Below are 20,019 nucleotides of genomic sequence, written 5' to 3' on the forward strand. Positions count from 1 at the left end.
GTCGTCATCTTCCAACTATAAACAACTAAGTTTTGATAAAAACATTGTCACAATATTTTAATTTTTGCAATAAATGATTACATATGCTACCATTTGCAACGAATATTTTGTTTTTTTTTTTAATACAAGATAGAAATTTTACTCAAGTCTAATCTAAATCTATATGTATATAAAGCTCTCTCTTGGAGACTCGAACCCCAACCCTTACCCCCCCCAACACCCTATAGGCACTTATACTTATGGAGTAACCATCGCACTAAAGATGTGCGGTGGTCAACGAATATTTTGTTATTCATACTTCCTTCTTTATCATTTTATTTTATGAGTCTAATTATGATACTTAGCTTACTTAATTTTTAATGAACACCTTTTTAAGAAAGAAAACAAATAACAAAATAACAAAAGCATATGTCATTGAAGTTTCTATTAGATGAAACTATAAATCTAGAATATTTAAACCTCTAATAAATTAGTGTTCTCTAGGTAACAAATAGAATACCGTACATCACAATTTTTACTTTCTAAGTATGACTAACACATCCTCAAAATATACGAAGAAATTTTTTGAGATATTAAAATTTAGTGAGACATTTCAATATTACACAATGAAATATTCTAAGAATCATAATATTTTGTTAGGGTTTATCTAAGAGAGTAATAATAGGGACTATATATTTGTCTATAAAATATAAAGGAGGAAATTATTCAACTTTAAGGTTGGGGATGAAACTACCTCAAACATAAAAGGGGAAATTACTTTTTTTTTATAATTATTTTTTTGTTGGTAAAACTATGTGTTTTTCACTTTAAACAATCTGTTAAAAACAAGTTAGCCCAAAAAAGCTATCCGTAAAACTTTGAATTATGGCTCAACAAATTGGCTAAATCAAAAACTATATGTGTTTTACTTAAAATGATGCATAAAAAAAAATTAAAAAAAAAATCAACCCAAAAAAATTGTATGTGAAACAGTAAATTTTGGCTCAACAAAAATTGACTAATAAAAAAAAAATTCTAGAAACACAAAGTGTGGGGGGAGAAAAACCCAGCCCAACTTATTGGGCCCAAGGCCCTGAATGAGGAACACTCTTCATCCGAGGAGATGGGGCTTTCAGTCGGATGCCCACGCCAATGGGGGATGCCTGGAGATGAACACGTATTCCATCCGAGGAGATGCTCATATGTCCGAGTAGTCATGAGCCCTCGGATCCGAAGAGGTTTGATCAAGCACGAGTATGGGAGGTTCAAGTGATCTATTTGACAAGTGTCAAGAGGGAGAGGAACCTCGGACACACATAAAGATAACGGCAACGGAGAAATATCAAGGAGGCATACTTCAACCACCACATTTAATGCACTGTACCTACCTTTCTGGCCGCATTTATGTGGACAGGACACCTGAACAGTGCTTTCTCAGCTACCGCCACTCACATAAGGCTAAAGGTGGGATGATGGGACANCAATAAGACTTTGAACTTATTTGACTTTCGAGTCGTAGAGTTAACTAAAGCATATACGCTTAGATATCAAGTTAGAGCTGGATCATCCGCATCCACTAATGAAATCGAAAAAGTCCTCAGTCTCAGTGACATCTCTATTTTTGGAGTGAATAAGGTAGTTATGTTTCCCATTCTCCTTGGACTAATGTAAACGCCTCTGCCGCTTTTGTTATCTTTAATGACGGAAAGTTAGGCTTTGCAAAATCTGGGACGAGGAATTGATCCTCGTAGATCGAAATAGTTTTGATTATGATGATATCATTGTGTATAAGGGCCAATTCTACGTGATTAATAGTTTGGGAATCGTTTCATGGATCGATCAATCGTCATTGAAGTTGGTTCAATTTTTGCCTCCGCTTTGTGGGTTGGGTAGCCAGAAGCATTTGGTGGAGTCTTGTGGAGCTCTCTATGTTGTTGATAGGTACCTTGACAGGGAAAGGAGAGTAGGGAATGATGCGTTTTACTTTTATATGGGTGGTGAAGATTGTGCCAAATTGATTGGTTTCAAGTGTATAGGTTTGATGAAGAGTGGGGTCGATGGGAGTTGAAGGAAAGCTTGGACGATCGAGCTTTTGTTTTGGTAATGATTGTTGTTTCTCGGTTATGGCTAAAGAGCTTTCTGGTATAAAGGAATTGCATTTACTTCACTGATCAAAATGAAACTCAAGTTTTCAGTTTGGAAGATAATAGCGTTGGATATTTATCATATTTCGAGGACAGTCATCCATCCTGGCGTCTCCCAAATTTGCTTTAGGCCTATGTAAGTATGAAATTAATGTTGTGAAACTTTTTGATATAATGGTGTGTTTGTTTCATTATTATGTGCCCCTATTTGCTTGCTGTAACAGATACTTTCGATGATTGTAAGTTTTAATCATATAACAGCCGTTGTGGTGGCTAGCATGATCACAAACTCAAACTTCAATAATCCTTGTTAAATAGATTAAAGCTTGATCATGTGTTGAATATTGCCTTCTACTCATGAGCTAGTATTTTCAGAAAGTACAAGTCATTTACTGAATTATGTAGGTATATATGAGAAGTGTCGTATACATTGCCCGATTGGGATTGCTGTAAGAAATAGAACTTTGGGCTGTAGTGCTTTTGTGATAATGAGTTTTAACATAAATGATTTTTAGCTATTGGAGCTAATTTAGCAAATTAGAACAAGTACTTTAAAGTTATTACATCTGTTTGGTAACCAAATTGATGAGCAGGTCATTGCAATTTGCCAAAATAGTCAGGGGTGTGAATCAGTTTATGTTAGCCAGAAGAATATTTGGCATCCTTATGCCTTGCCATTGTAGCAGAGGTCCAGACAAATTTGTAGTGCTTGTTTGTCATTGAAATTTATATGCGGTGTGTTGAGTGTTACTGTTACGTAATAAGGAAGGTGGAAAAGGCCAAATTGGGTTTTGGGTATCAAATGTGCAAGAGAGCAATGTGTCACCACTCACCATTTGTAAGGAAACACAGAATCCATTTATTGAGGCAAGAAGTGCGTGGCTCTTTTTATGAATAAATGTAAGTTACGGTTGCTGAATAATTAAACAGAATTTCTCTCGAGTCTTTGCATTAATACTTGTACATATTTGGGCTTGTTGCAGAATTGGAATGCTATAGTACATGGCATGGGCAAAGCATGGTTTTGTAGACCTTACAGTTGCCATCTATGTTTAATTTTGTTTTATGGCTTGCCAAAACTTGCAATTTATAAACTCAGGCTTTGGTACCTCAGCCTTTTTTTTTCCCCAAAAAAAATTAACCTTTTGCATATCATCAAACGAAAAGAAGGAAATAGATCATGCATAACATATGTCAATTACAATCTGATTGTGAGAACGGTGAGATCTTGACCTGATTGTGAAAGTGAAATTAGTCCTACCCATAAATTTATGTAAGGACATTAGGATGGATAGGGTGGGTTCATTTCATTTTTTTTTAGCAGGAAACAATGAAGTTATAAACGCATGCCCTAAACAATTTTAACCCCATTGTTTGCTCATTCTTTTCTCAATGGGCAAATCTCATAAGAGAAGACCCAGGTTGAAAGGGACTAGTAAATATTGGTGATACACTTAAGCTTATACAGGAACCAAAACAACACGTCTAGTTCTCACATCTCACTTAAGATGCGTATGAAAATTGAAAAGCCATTTGAGTTCAACATGAGGGGAAAATTTGTTTCCAAAATATTTTAATGGAACTTCTTTCTGATTTATTAGTGAATATTTCCAATAAAATTTACTAAACCTGTTTATTGGTGATGGAGTTATTGATTATTACTAGACTCTTTTTCCTCTCTAATTTTTAAGTGCACCTTTTGTAGATTCAAGCATTTTAGAAGTGTTGACAAAATATTTTGTCATATGAAAGTCATGAAATTCACAAATTATGTCAATACAAATCTTTTTTTTTTTCCTAAAAAATTATTATAGAGCTAAAATTTAATACAAAAGACTATTGCAAAGTTGAGTGGCTCTTTTTCAGTTGGTTTCAAAATATTGAATAAGTAGACTATAGATTAACTTTTTACATTTTATTTTATGGTCTAATTTACTAAAAAACCCTACATAGGTTAAAAAAAACGCAATAAATTTGAACATTTGATAATACTTTTTATATTTCTTAGGAAATACACATTAAAATAATACTTTGGGTATCTAAAGCCTAATATTTATAAATTTAAAAATAAATAATAATAAAATTCCAGTCTTATTCGGTCCACTTTGATCATATTCGGTCCATTGGTCCACCTTGGTTCTATTCAATCCTATTCAGTAGACTTGGTCCACTTCGTCCTATTCAGTCCATATTGATCCTATTTAGTCCTACTCGGTCCACTTCGACCTATTCGATCTATTCAATCCACTTTGGTCTTATTCGGTCCTATTCAATCCACTTCAGTCCTATTCATTCCATTTTAGTCCTATTCGGTTTACTTTGGTCTTATTAATAAAATCCGGTCCAATTTGATCTTGTTCGATTTACTTTGTCCACTTTGTCCTATTCGGTCAATCTTAGTCCTAATCGGTCCACTTCGGTCTTATTCGGTTATTTTACCCACTTTAGTCTTATTCGGTCCTATCCAATCCACTGCGGTTCTATTCAGTGCAATGATTGAACAAACCAAATTACTGTTTTTGTTACTGTAGCTTTAACGCATTCGCGCTTTTTATATATGGAGATAAGGTTGCTTTTGGTCTTTTTTTCTCTTTTTGCCTGCTAAGTCATTCTCTAAGTCAAGCAACGAAAATATGGTTGAGAGAGAGGTCGACTGGTCTGCTCTTCCAATGGAACTCTTGCCTTTAATCGGAAAAACCGTCCAAGCTCCATCGATGTTGTAAGACTTCGCAGCATCTGTGCTTCACTGAGAACCTCTATCCCTCCACTACGTGGGATATCTCCTCCTTCGCTTCTCCCTTTCCTTTCCCCATCAACTCAGCTGGAGGCCAATCCTTTCTCTCTCAAAGTACCATCTACCGTCTTGAGCCACTCGATGATAATCCAAACCTTTCAACATGTTCATCAAAGGGCTTGTTGGTCAAGGTGGAAGAGTATGAACCTGGTCGAGTACGTCTTTTGAATCCACTTTCAAGCCTCCGTACCAGCTTTCTCCCAGACTATTTCCAAAAGTGATTAACTTATTGGATTTTCGAGCTGTCGAGGTAGGCAAAGCATATAAACTTCAACATAGTAGTGCATGAATATTGCTGGTGTGGATAAACTTCTGTTGTTTCCCTTACTCCTGGTGGACTATTTTGATATAAACCCTCTCCGCATTTTGTTATTTTATGAGGAAAGTAGGCTTTGAAATCATGGGACAGAGATTGATCCTCGTAGATGATAACAATTTGTTACTGTGATACATTATGTATAAAGGGACAATTCTTAGTGATTAGATAGTTGGGAATCAGTTTTCATGGATGATATCGTCAATGAGTCTGGTTCAATTTTCGCCTCCGACTTTGTGGGCTTGGGAGACCAGAAGCATTGGTGGAGTCTGTGGAGTACTCTATGTCTGTTGATAGTTCTTAGATGGAGAGAGGTTTGACCACGATCTCCATAGATACCGTGTTCATCCTAAGACAGTTCATTTTGAAGTTTATAAGCTGGACCAAGAGTGGGGTCGTTGGTTATGGTCAAGAATTTGGGTGATCAAGTTTTTATTTTGGGTAATGACTGTTCCTTCTCTGTTTCAGCTACAGAATTCTCTGGATGTAAAGGGAATTGCATTTACTTCACTGACGAAAAAAACATTGGTGCCTTCTACTTAGAGAATCAGAAAATTGACAAGATTCTAGATTACAAAGCCCAGTGCCATCCATTTTGGCCTCCCCCATCTTGGCTCAGCTCAAAATCTTCGTCTAAATGTTGAGTTTAATTTAGTTTTTACATGGTCGTTGTCTTTTTAAATTAATCTAGCATGGGATAGTGGTGCCCTTGAACTGCTCTATGTTGGTGTGTCTTTTATGAATTCAGCTTTATTTGTGATGTCTCCTGTGTCACTTTCTTTATTGATTGTGACATTAATCAGGTATCAGCCTGACATAGTGGTTGATTCTTGTCATTTGAAAGTCCATGTGGATTGAAAATTTGATTTCAATGGAGATGTTGGGCAGGCTGTAAAATATAAAAGCTTGTGCAGAAACTTAACTTTCTCACAGATCTACTCATGGCCTAGCCTTTTTATTTATTTGTTCATGTTTTTGTAGTCCAACTGATCCAGCAAATTAGTGGTGGAAATGTTCAAGATATATATGATGGACTGGAGAAATTGTTCATTACAATAGGAGTATGGTTATACTTGTGTGGTTCTCCTAACCAATAAAAAGAAGTTATTACTTATCAATTACCAATTTTAAGAAGTCCATTGTCGTTGAAACTCACAATGGTTTAATTGTATTGGTTATGAGGATCATGTGTATGGTACAATAGGAGGATTAAAGTATTTTGTTTGAAAAAACTGTATAAAATACTAAATATAGAAGAGCAGATCAGCAGATCTTTTCTTGAGTGGATAATTGGAATGCTATGGTACATGGAATGGGCATAGCATGGTTTTGTAGACCTTATAGCTGCCATCTGTCTAATTTTGTTTTTAATGGCTTGCCGAACCTTGCTATTAATAAAATCAGGCTTTGGTACCTCCTCTCTTTCATTATTGCTTAACCATTTGCATATCATCAAACCACAAGAAGGAAATAGATCATGCAGAACATATTTCAATCACAATCTGATTGTGAGAACGGATGAGATCTTGACCTAATAGTGAAAGTGAAATTAGTCCCTACCCATAAATTTTGGTTAAGGACATTCAGGATTTTTTTTTTTTTTTTTTTTTTTCTCTCTCCCTTCATTTCTAGAATTATGGCATCAGATACTACTGTTAGTGTCCAAGGATAGCTAGAATAAAGATACCCAATGTGATGTATTCGTTTGCAGGGGTACTCGGCTGTTCGGCCGGGTCTTGACCTTGTAGAGCAGGAAGATCAGATAACCCATGAGATCTCTCTCCAAGAGGAAATAGATCCAGAGATTGCCCTTGGTATGGCATTATGCTGAGCTGTCTTCTGCTTCTTGATTGGTCTAGCTATGGTTATGTATTGATTTATGTTTTTCTTTCTCCTTGTTCAGATATATTCAAGCCAGATCCTAATTTCCTTGAGAATGAGAAGCGTTATGAAGAGTTGAAGAAAACCATTTTGGGTGACGAGTCTGAGGATGAAGAAGGTTCAGATGCAGCTTCAGATGATGATGAGGATGAGGATGAGGATGATGATGAGGAGGAGGATGAGGAGCAGATGAAAATAAGGGATGAAACAGAGACAAATCTTGTAAATCTCCGGAGGACAATCTATCTAACAATTATGTCCAGTGTTGATTTTGAGGAGGCAGGTCATAAGCTCCTGAAAATTAAACTAGAGCCAGGTCAAGAGGTAAGTGTTGCAAGCTTTTCCTGATGTTGCTGCTGTAAAATTGAAGTCTCCTTATTTAGTATTTCCTTGTTTAAGACGAAGTAGGGAAAGATAGATAAATAATGAATATTTGTTCACAGTTCGCTGAGTCTCTGCAAATTATTGGTACTTGGCTAGGAATCACTATTATTTAGAGGAACTAGAGCTGGGTTCTGAGTCTCCCGTCCAGCATGAAGACATCCTTTACTCCCCTTTGCTATCAAGTGAATAAATGAACAATAAACGAATAAACAAGATGGATTAGATTCACTTTACATACTCTTTTAACATTTCAGATTGCTAGATGTTATTACAAGTCAGTATCAAAATTTTTTTTTTTTCTTTATTCTTAGCTTCTGTGTTTTTAACCCCCACCCCCCAAACGATTAGAATTCATTAGTGGTTTCATGCACTAACTTGCCTTGGTGCTTAGATTATTTCCCTTGGGTACTTCAGTCACTATTAGGGGTGTTTAGAGGCAAGCCACACAGAGCCCAAGCTAAAGCTTCTTGCTGCTTAGGCTCAGCTAATTGAGACTTGACAAGGAGTTGAGTTTGGCTAGAAAAATTGGATAACTCCTAAAATTGAATGCTTAAAATAATAAAAGAAAAAATCTGATAATAATGCAATTGAAAGCTTAATAATAATATATAAGCACAATTTATTTTAAAGAAAAAATCTTGAATCAAATTCTGTACTACTTGAAACTTATAGTTGTCTTGGTGGCTTATGCAGATGGAGTTGAACATTATGCTCTTGGAATGCTGTAGTCAGGAGAGAACTTACCTCCGTTATTATGGTCTTTTGGGGCAGCGATTCTGCATGATCAACAAAGTTTATCAGGAAAATTTTGACAAATGCTTTGTCCAACAATATTCCATGATTCACCGGCTTGAAACAAATAAGTTGCGTAATGTGGCTAAGTTTTTTGCACATTTACTCTGCACAGATGCTCTACCTTGGCATGTTTTAGCCTATATTCGCTTAACAGAGGAGGATACCACTTCTTCGTCTCGTATATTTATCAAGATTCTATTCCAGGTATCGAAAGCGACACCAATTTTTTCCCCTCATGTTTTTCTCTAGCATTTCTTCTAGAAGCTGTTGTATTCACAGTTGTGTTGTTTCTGTTGCAGGAATTGTCAGAGCATCTGGGCATCCGTCTGCTGAATGAGCGTCTTAACGATCCCACAATGCAGGATTCCTTTGAATCTATCTTCCCAAGGGACAATCCCAGGAACACACGGTTTTCAATTAACTTCTTCACATCCATTGGACTTGGTGGCATCACTGAAAACTTACGTGAGTACTTGAAGAATATGCCACGCCTTATTATGCAACAAGAGCAAGAATCGGATAGTTCTGGTAGTTTGGTTACAGGGTCAGCTAGTTCAGAATTGGATTCATCAAGTTCAGATGAGAGTGAAAGGGATGACAGACACAAGAAGCGGAGGAGGAGAGACTAAGGGAATGTTATGATATGCAATAGATACTAGGGTTTCATGTTTGCCATTTGTAATGTATAGAATCAATTTGTTTTCACATTGTATAAAATTTTGCATGGGTATGAATTTAGCATTATAGTAACTTTGTTCTTCTCTCTAATGGGGAAAGGGTCTTAATTTCGGCACAGATGCTTTTTTAAATTTTGGGTTTGATGTTTGCCATTTGTTTTCCTGCATACCACTTGACTCCCGTGAGGCCGCTATAGCACTAATGGAACTTGATGCTACTCGAATTTAGCACTAATGGAACTTGATACTACTTGAATTTACACGGCTACAACTCTTGCACTTGTAGGTGGGATGGTGGATGGATTACAAGGGCTTTCTATTGTTAGGTCATCTCTTTGTATGGTTACTTTATTAGATGGTTAATAAATATTGATTTTAGCCTAACATATTGCTTTTGTAATCATAACATGGTTAGTGTCAAAATTAAAATTTGTGGTGTTTGTCGTGGAAAATAGCTCATAATATATTTAATTAATTAGTGGATGATTATACTTTATATTCATAAATAGTTTGGTTGTGATTGAAAAAGGTTACACATTTGGGTCAAGATTTGCACTTTATCTTTACTTCAAATTTGGTTTTTTCAAGTCCAAAAAAGTGTTTATTGAATTATTTACTTGGAAATTTTAATAACCATTCACTTCTGACACTATTGAACTCTGAAGTTAAGATAAATATTTTTGGTCACTCTATGGAGACTCCAATGGTGGCCCTGTTTGCTTCTTCACTCACAATTTTCCTTACGTGACTACTAAACAATAAGAGAAGTATTACGTAAACAACATTTTTACAATAAATCCTAATTAGCAAGTTGTTACAGGTTTTTAATTTGAATCCACCACTGAAATTATTTTTTTACCCACTAGTAACAACAAATAACAACCCGCCATATTGTATTTGTTGTGAAAATGTTTTGACATTGCATTTCTCAAACAATAATGAAAAGACGAATATGAAAGGGATGGTGACGATTGTGAGGGAGTCTCTTGCCCGTGAAGTAATGTCAAGCACATAACCTACCACTTCAACCTTTGCACTCTTCCTACAGTGATGCTAAAGCAATATCATTCCCCAACAATTCATCCTTAACTAGCTTTCTCGATGTTATTGTGTTACCTACACACATTTGTTCGCACTACACATCATGTTTCAAACTGCCTCACCCTTTCTATCAATGATTCAATATTCTTGTACACAGCAAAAAAAAAAATCAATATTCTTTGTCGGAAGGCCTGGAGTGACAACTCCTTGAATTTGTTTCGGTAGAGAACTTTTCCATTTTGTGCTTCTCTTCGCTTGGTGATGATGTAAGTTTGTATCTATTTGCCACCCCTCGGTAACTTAATCCCCACTTGCACGTTAGGTCTTGTTGCTTATAAACGTGTGTGAGAACCAATTTTACTAAATTTACCAATATTCTTGTCCACAAGCAAGCAAATAATATCAATGTCTAATTGAAGTCATTAGCAACCGTTGAAGTTGGCTTGCACAACTAGTAATAATAATAATAATAATAATAATAATTGTAATTGTAGGGTTAAGAGCCCAAAATTATGTATTGGGCCTTAGGCCTTGTCTGAAAACGTTGGCATGTCCGAGGAGGGAAAATTAGTTATAAAGAATTTTAGTTTAGAATCTCATGAATAAGAAAGGGGTAGAAGGTGGTTCAAGGAGGAATTCCTCCTTGGCCATGACAAATATAGCTCAGATACGCATTCCAACAACGAAAATGACCTCCATGGAAACTCCAGTGTTAGAAGCATGCCTCATGACCACACGAGAAGGAAAGGAACCCAAGAATATCTAAGGAAAAGCTGCTACCTCTGCATTCAATGTACTACAGCTACTTTTTTTGCCGTATTTATGTGGAGAAGTCCCCTAAACAGTGTTTCCTTGGTTACCGCAACTCACAGAAAACCAAAAGGGGTGTTTGGTGGGACGGGCACTCTAGTAGTTGATGAACGATTGACAAATGGAGGGCCAAGATCACTGGGAAGGGGGTATATAATGTAGGAGACCCCTGAAGGAAGGAGGATCAAAAGGAGGAGAGAAAAGAAGACTATAGCAATCACAGTTGCACTTGTAATCAGTTCTATCAATTTATATCAAGACTTGTCTCCTTGGACAGTGAATTTATTCAACCCTCTATGCCTTATTCTTGCTTAATCGTCTTTTAAATCCATACTAGCTGTTATTAAATTCACTAGGGCCTAGTTTTTTGATTTACTCTCTACAAATTCATTGTACTGGACTTACTAGGCCAAGATCCCATACCTCTTGAGCTTGGGCTGCAAAACGTTTCCCTACAATAATAATAATTAGTTCCATTGATTAAATTTTTATCGTCGAACAAAAAACTTGGGAGCAAATCTTTTCTTCACAAAAATAAATTTATTGATGTCTTCATTTAGAAAAAAATCTTACCAAACTGTATTATAGAGCAACCCTCTTATAATATGTGAGTCTTATAGATGAGTGAGATGCACCAAGTATGAGAGAGGTGCTCCATGAAATGGTCTCTTGATATACTTTCTTTTTGGTTTGAATTGCTTAATGGTAATAAAGTAATCAGTTATTATGAAATGAGGCAATAATTAGTTCAAATCAAATTGTATCTTAAAAAAGGAAAAAACCATTCACTCTTAGGGCGTTAGAATGTGCATCTTGAATGAAAAACCAATGCTCAAAACTTTCATTATACGATAAAGAGACAATTGTATAGCATAATTGTAAAGCTACATCATTGTAAGGCAATCCAATTATATAAAAAAGTGGAGAAAATTGAATCTTTATTATCTTCCATTTTGTTCTAAGGTATATATCCTCCATCAATCGAGATTGGGTCATCATTAATAATGAGTGGCTTCAACAGTCGACCAAATTTCATTTTCACAGAGCTATAGAAGACCAAAATATATAAATAAATAAATAAAACGAAAAATATTTATTTGTTTCAAATATTAAAATCATTGTTGACGATGCTCCATTTCAACAACGACCAAATTAGCTTGAACCAGAATAGAGTAATTGGGTTTTCCTTGTGTTTTTTACTCACTATATTTTAATGCTTTTACTTGGTGCAAGTGAGATTTTCCTAAACATATGAGTGGAAGGAATAAGGAAAGTATTCAAACATGGACAGTGTTTGTTTCACCCATTGTGTGCATTTACACACTCTCAAAACAATTGAATTTTAAACTTGAAAATGCCACTTCAGTGTGTAAATTCACACACGTGCAACAGAATGTTTATACTTTATACATGTGTAACACTAAAATGGCAACTCCAATTGACAAGGTCCAGACAATGAATAGTGGCTACTAGACTCTAGAACTAGTTAGAGCCACTATCATCGGCATATTTTGCTGTACAGGTTATTTTCAGGCAGGCCTTCTTAGATTAAATCTAGCTAGATTTAGCAAGATCCAAACTACTGTCTTACAACAAGACTTACAATTTGTCATGGTTTGCAACATTAACTTAACATAATCGATCTTGCCCCAAGATTAGTTTAACTTCCGCAACCAAATTGATAGATGAAACAGAAAAGTGAGGAAGTGATACTTGGCAAGGCAGAGCAATGAATGGGATACAAATCCATGTTCATTCTTGCCTCGGTGAAGTACCTTCCTTGTAGGACTGTCCTGAGTAGAAGTGTTGAGCATCAAAGTAACACCATCAGATATTATTTTGTATAAATGATGAGCATATAAAAGATTAGGTGAAATTTTGGACACATGCAGAATCTTTCAAGTTTGAAGTTGAAGGAATGTGTCCAAAGTTGAAAATTACTTATATAGGTGATTTTAAGTTCATGTTCATTGCCCACTGAGACTAACTCTGAACCTGTGTAATGATTTTGAAGAAAAGATTGGCAAGGTTGGATGTTTAAATCACCAGCTTTGCTACAGATCTGGTGTTCTGATGAATGTTTGTATATCCCGATTGTTTATTAATATAACTACTATTCTATGTCAAGTAATTGTTTATATAAAGTTTTTATCACGCAGAAAAATTGTTCCTATATAAAAAATTTCTGCTAGTAGTGCAAATTTTTTGTCTTTTCGATTCAAGCATTTGATCACAACTAACCTATTACAAAACCCAGCAGTTAATTAATGCCATTGCCATCATTCATATGGATTGAAAAACCAAGTAAAAAGATTTTTTTTTTTTTTTTTAAAATGAAAGTAGATGTTATATTATAGAAATTAATTATATTTTATTTTATGATGTTATAAAAGTATATTATTAAATAATTAATGTATTATAGATCATGGGACCTTGTAGTTCAACTAGTACCTCTTGATGTGTTTAAGGAAGATGTCCATAGTTTAAATCCCCCACCCCAACTATATATATATATATATATATCATAGTTTTTTTTTTTTTTTTCCTTCCTATTTTAGGGCAATTGCTTAGGGATTGAGGCGACATTATCAAGTTGACCTAACTCTCAAAAGACTAGGTACAAATTGTAGGTTTTGCAATTCATTCAACACGACTGAATTCTGGCAACTAAATAAGGTTGATTCAAACTTTTACCAAAACGAAGAAATCAAAATTCCATCTTCTAACACAAGATTCTATTTAGCCAAGTGGGAACATTGTACATGCTACATAATAAAGTATACTTGACATTATTATTAATTTGCTTCAATAGTAATTTTTTTTAAAATCAGACTGGACCAACCGGAAACCAAGCACCAGTTCAGTCCATAAATCCGATCAAAATTGGTAAAAATCGAGTTAAACCGGGAATCAGAGCACAAACCAGTTCTTTGGCTTGTCCAATTTTTAAAATCGTGCCAATAATGCTTCCTCTAAAAAAAAAAAAAAAAAAAAAAAAAAAAAAAAAAAAAAAAAACTTCCCATTAAATAGCCAACATCTTTGACCGCTTCTTTTTGCAATTTAAAAATAGTTCAAACAAATAATTTTACTAATAAAATGTCACATTCGAGACATGGATTAATTCTTCGTTGCATTGATAACAAGTCTCAATATTATTGTCAAGATGTTTGCAAAAATTGCAAAAACATTTGTTGGATTGTCGGCGATGATTGTTGCAATAAAAAGAAGACTTGTACTTATTCTTTATTTAGTAGCAAAATATGCAAAAATGAAATCTGCTCAAAAAACTTGGTAAGGAGCACCTAGACTGCAAAAAGTCAACTCTGGAAAAGTCAACAGTCAACGGCAAAGTCAACGGTGATGATGTCAACAAGATGACGCAAGCAGTTGACTGATGCTGACGTAAGCAGATGACTGGGCGCTGACGTGGCTGTGATGACGCCATCTTGATGACGTGGTGGTGATGACGTCAGCTAGGGTTGGTGTGGCATAGATGACATAATCGATGACGTCAACAGATGCAGTCCTGGTGCATGGAGGCGCATAAGGGAGAGTGGCGGCATGTGGAGGCGTGTGATGATATCATCAAGAATTGTAGTGGCGCATGAGGGCGTGTGAGTGGTTCAATGAAGACGATTTTTCACAAGCAAGTAGATCGGAGAGTGTCCTTTTGGATGGTGCAACTTGTGGTCTGATCAAAGAAACAGAAGCGATGGTGGCAACAACATTGTCTTTGATGTACTGTAGTCACGGTGGAGGCAGCGGTGATGCTGACAACAACGACTGCTATGGATGACACCCAAGAAGACAAGACTGCTTAAGAGCGGCACGCCAGAGGATTAGAGTAGTGGCTCTGATACCATGTTAGAAATACTGAATGAATATTATTGTATTTCTCAAGTGATAAAATATACATGCGTGTCATTATATAAGAGGTAGAGTGTGTGGTACAAATATGTGTGTTATATAAGTAAATAAGATGGGCCTAAAGCCCACAACCTATTACACGTTAACAGATTGTAATTTGTAAAATCAATTGAACTTAATCTTTGTCAAGCATAATGTCCGACAAAATAATTATGAACAAAACAAATTAAACATTGTGATGCAAATTAAAACTTAAAACTACAAAAACACCTAAATCTAGCGAGTTCTACTGAGTGCTCTATTTTCTAACAGCCACGCAACACATACGTTGATTCAAAACCACACAAAGCCAGCACATTAAATCCTAATCAAATTAAATGGGAATCAAATTATTAGTCAAGTCCTCAACTCCTTGACGTAAGGCGGCTATCAGCATTTGTTATTTTGAAAGAGAGAAAGATGACAATAGAATAGAGTCAATAGACACCTTCAACTTCAAATCTTTTCCATAGTTGCTAATAGCTTTTTAAGGCCAAATCAAGAGGTCCCATATACGGAGAAAATTACCATATTTTCCCACCATTTCAAGGAAATCATGGAATGGTCAATGTGAAAGGAAAGAAAGAAAGGTTCCCTACGAGGAAAATCTGTAAAAGCAAAATGATGTGCTTGCTTTACTAGTTTAAATAATCCCATATTGTCTATAATGTGTGTCTTATGTGAATGCGGCCATACTTCTGTCTTCTCTTTCTCTATAACATGTCGATGGGTCTGTTTTTGGATTTTGTATATCTTGTACCCGGCATATATGCCGGGTATTGTTGCAAGACTTTGAATTTATGGTTAACAAGAGGAATTGAAGTGTCCAACACCTCTTCCCAAAGAATAATGCTAGAGATACAAATTATTTTACAAATTTTTTTACAAATTACTGATGTGGTGAGTGATTATTGGTAAATAAAAAAATAATATTAATGGTGAGTCTAGATGAAAACCAATAAGAGATTGGCCACATCATCATTTTGTAAAAATATTGTAAAATAATTTGTAGCTGTAGCATTACTCCTTTCCAAATTCAAGGTGGTCCTATATATCTTGGAAATAGTCATTTCCAGAATGAGATATATTAATTGCAAGTCGAGTCTAGAACAAAAAGATTTGTATTGTAGCTCTGTCAAGTGTCATCTTTTTCTCTTTCAGTATAACAAATGTTGATAGCCACTTTACGTCAAGGAGTTGAGGACTTGACTAATAATTTGATTCCCATTTAATTTGATTAGGATTTAATGTGCTGGCTCTGTGTGGTTTAGAATCAACGTACGTGTTGCGTGGCTGTTAGAAAATAGAGCACTCAGTAGAACTCGCTAGATTTGGGTGTTCTTGTAGTTTTAAGTTTTAACTTGCATCACAATGTTTAATTTGTTTTGTTCATAATTATTTTGTTGGACATTAAGCTTGACAAAGATTAAGTTCAATTCATTTTACAAATTACAATCTGTTAACCTGTAATAATTGAGCCCTATATTCGCGTTTCAAATTTTCAGTACAATCTCTAAAGAAGCTCGAATAAGACATCCCACACTATCAAAATTTGTATTAATTTTCATGCGATATATATATATATATATATATACACTCTCACACAGACAAACTTTTCCTTACTATTTTTTGAGGTGGGTCACAGTCTCACAGACACAAACCCGACAACCCACTAGCCTTCTCTTTCTTTTCCTTTTTCTTTTTACAGGAAAAACAGCAGTAAACACCGTTAACACGCGTTTTCCGCCAAGGTACTAACTATACTGTACAGTAGTCTCCTGTCATTTAATTTTCTGACAACGCGCAATGGACTTCAACTTCTATCATATTATAAATGGGTAATGTGTTGTCAAGTTTGTGTCTGTGAGTACTACCATGATACCATCCCATATATAGATATATTTTTGTTTTCTAATATTTGAAATAAAAAGTGCTTTTAAATAAGTGGCTGGCTTACTTTAAAAAAAAAAAAAAACTAATTTATTTTGTTTATTTTTTATAAATGGTGAGATAAATAGATTTAATTTTAAGCACATAAGTAAGGGAATAAAAGAAATGCACTAAAGTTGTTATGAACCTAATTAGTGTATTGGTTGCTTCGAGAGAACTAAGACCTCCTAATTGATAAATTGACTACTTTAAATCAGTCCAGTTAACAATTTATCCTATTATTATCTAATTAACTAACTCTTTATAATAGTCTGTGCTGTGTATTCAAAAGTTATGCCTTTTTAGATATACACCACTGTCAGTTTCTTTAAAACTTTTTTCCTCTTCCGTGTGTGTTAAAAATACTTAGTATTCTTAAAAAAAAAAAAACTCCTAATATCAAAAATAAAATCTTAAATAATAAAATTAAATAAAAACTAAGCACATAATAGAAGTGCATTAGCTTTAAGAGGTTTTTAAAACAAGTTTAGAGGTTAAAAAAATAATTACAGTTTTTGGTTTATCATTTTTTATATAAATTATGATAATTTAAGATTACAAAATATTTCACATTTCTCTAATCTCATCACCTCATTAAATGGTGGTAATCTTATATTACTTATTGGTGAAAATATAATAATTTATATTAACAAAATTGTATATACTAATAAATTTATTATACTTATAAAAATAATTAAAATACAAAAAAAAAAAAAAAACTCTAAAATTCATCAAAACCACTAAAAAGAGAATGTTATTAGTTGAAGTAAACTGCAATGGTATGTAGCACTGTAAACCCGTGTTTTCCACGAAGGTAATATAATGTACAGTAATCTCCTCTCTCCTCTAATAATTTTCTGACAATGCGCAATGGATTTTTATCAGTCATTATCAATTACCCATATATTCATTCAAACGCACGTCAGAAACTTCACCACTCTTTCCACAATACATGCCTTCTTCTCTTGTTGACTGAGGATTCAAATTTTTAAGATTAAAGAAGAGAGTCTGAACGCGTTGAAAAAGAAGAGTATTGGGTTGTGGGTGTGAGCACTACCATTATACCGTCCCATGTGCGTCAGTTGTCTCCTGACTTTCCTCTAATTTTCTGACAACGTGCAATGGATCATAAGCTTTAATGAATTTTCCACAATACATGCCAGAAACTTTACCACTCTTTCCACAATACATGCCTTCTCTTCTTTGACTGAAAACTAAGAACTCTGATGGGTTTTTTACCTTCTTCTATAGTTGCTTGGTCATACTTAGGGGTGGCAAATGAGCGGGTTAGATCATAAATGGGTTAGGTGTGTAATTATCCATTTATTCATTTATGACCCGTTTAAATATAAATTAATTATCCATTACCCGCCTAACCCATCTATATATATAATAATAGGTGAAGCAGAGAGAATTTCAAATTGCAATTTTAATTAGAGTTCTAATTTTGTGCCAAGTGTCTAGATTTATCCTTCTAAGTGTTCAATTCAAATTAAAAATTAGAGTCCAATTTTACCTTCCCTTCTAAAAATCTGTGCTCTACATTTAAATGTTGCACTCTCATGAAGATGATTTTCGTAAGATGTGAGATGTCTAGCCTTTTTATGTTGGGATTTGTGCAAAAAAGACTACAAACTAAAAGAAATCAGCTTGGATTGCGCGTATTAAACAATTTGGTACACTCGACGAGGTACCAACTCACGGAGCACTAGGAGAGCATCTCCCTAGGACTGAGTATGTTGGTCGCATTGCCAATTGCAAGTAAACAATTGTATTATTGATTGAGTTGGGTTATTGTAAGACTAAATTACTTTATTTGTTGTGGGGTTATTCTGTAAATCCAGTTTTAATCTCACTTTTTACAGTATAAATAATTAAACTAGAATTTTTTTTTAAATCTATATCTATATCTATATCTATATCTATATCTATATAATAACTAATAGCCAAAACGTTTGACTTTTTGTTAACTACTTCTCATTGCGCCACATAGCTTGATAATTTAATGACACGATTCGTTAAAAAAAAAAAAAAATTGTATATGTTCGATTGACTGATAAAATAAACCGTTTCAGTGAAATTTTAAAAAACATTTTGTGTTCAATTTGCCTATATAAATTAGAGACACACTGTTTTATCTTGAGTAAGCACTCAGCAGTTACAAAAGATTAGAAAAACCTTTCTCAGTCACTTTTCACTTCTGTACTCTCTCTCTCTCTCTCTCTCTCTCTCTCTCTCTCTCTGTGTCTGAAGATTATTTCCTGTCGACAACTTCGAAACAATTTCCATCTTAGATGATGAAATTTCTGAGTCCCCAAGCCCCGTCAACCAGCCTATTGCCACCGCCAACCAGTGAAACGGCTACAGGTAAAACTGACTTCTTTTGTTTTCCCCTTTCAGTTGTAGTGCTTGGGATTCTCTTTTTTAATCTTCTTTGTTTGTGTGGTTTTGGTGGCTAAATTTCCTTTTCTTCCCCTTACCGCTGTTGTATTGCATTGTTAAAAAAAAAAAAAAAAAAAAAACAATATTGCAACTTCTGTCATGTTGTTATTATGTTGTTTTACCATTGCATGTTTTAATTTAGACAATGACTTGAACGGTGACTGCTACAAGTCTATGCTTATGGCCCCTTAGTCCCACCGAAACCTCTTTTTTTAAAAAAAAAAAAAAAAACTATCTTTATTCTGTGATTTTGGATAAAACTTGGTAACTTCATCAACTTTTGATTTCATGAAAGTATCTGTGTGTAAGCAATTAGCATTGTGGTTTTAAAGATTTTGTCTTGGTTCATTGTTATTTACATCTTTGTGTTTGTCCTCTATGTGTTTGTTTAAATTCCCCAGTGAATAATTTGATTTAGATTAACTTTTTACTCTTCTCTCTGAATCTTGGGTTTTCCTTTTTCAGATTTAGGACTCAATTTTTGAATAAAATTTTGTTATTGAAATTTAATCTTCTCTACTTATGCAACACAGTAAATTCTCTCTAACCCCCACTACCAATTGAGTTTGGTCTTGTGCTATATTATTGCTTTAGTTTATGTTTTCATTGCTGCATTTGAATTTGGAACATGATATAATCAAGGAGAATAAAGTTGAAATAAGTTGTATATATTTTTAATCTGTACATGCATGGTATTTGGGGGTTGAGTTGCATTGCCTTATTGTGTGTTTGCTCTTCTTGCATATATGGCAGTTGGGAAAGAACATTTTTTTTTTTTTTGAGAAGTTGCGAAAGAACTTGGTTCAAACAAAAAAAATTTCATATTCTAAAAGTGACAAACTTCTGTTTTCATGGATTTTTAAAAGATAAAATTTAGTTATATTTGCATTTATGGTACAGAGTGACATAAAAAATAAAAA

General features: G+C 34.5%; 1 protein-coding gene and 1 pseudogene across 1 annotated transcript; both read left to right on the forward strand.

The window, feature by feature from the left end:
* The first annotated feature begins 1,452 nt into the window (after window positions 1-1,452).
* On the forward strand, window positions 1,453-2,467 carry LOC136067945 (putative F-box protein At1g65770; annotated as a pseudogene).
* A 2,954-nt stretch (window positions 2,468-5,421) lies between these two features.
* LOC111995749 (uncharacterized) lies at window positions 5,422-9,088 on the forward strand. Its single transcript, XM_065774430.1, has 7 exons — window positions 5,422-5,518; window positions 5,702-5,872; window positions 5,982-6,036; window positions 6,932-7,047; window positions 7,137-7,438; window positions 8,192-8,497; window positions 8,593-9,088. The coding sequence occupies exons 1-7, from the start codon at window positions 5,422-5,424 to the stop codon at window positions 8,920-8,922; spliced, it is 1,377 nt and encodes a 458-aa protein (XP_065630502.1). The 3' UTR covers window positions 8,923-9,088.
* The last annotated feature ends 10,931 nt before the right edge of the window (window positions 9,089-20,019 follow it).

The sequence above is a fragment of the Quercus suber genome, unplaced genomic scaffold, assembly GCF_002906115.3.
Source record: "Quercus suber isolate HL8 unplaced genomic scaffold, Cork oak 2.0 scaffold_92, whole genome shotgun sequence".
NCBI classification, from domain to species: domain Eukaryota; kingdom Viridiplantae; phylum Streptophyta; class Magnoliopsida; order Fagales; family Fagaceae; genus Quercus; species Quercus suber.

Bases quoted from the DNA above. Each gene is read 5' to 3' on its own strand.
- LOC111995749 (XM_065774430.1), top strand. From the start codon at position 5,422: ATGGATGATATCGTCAATGAGTCTGGTTCAATTTTCGCCTCCGACTTT. The intron at 5,519-5,701 runs GTCTGTTGATAG...TCTCTGTTTCAG, and splicing joins GAGTCTGTGGAGTACTCTAT to CTACAGAATTCTCTGGATGT. The intron at 8,498-8,592 runs GTATCGAAAGCG...TTTCTGTTGCAG, and splicing joins TTATCAAGATTCTATTCCAG to GAATTGTCAGAGCATCTGGG.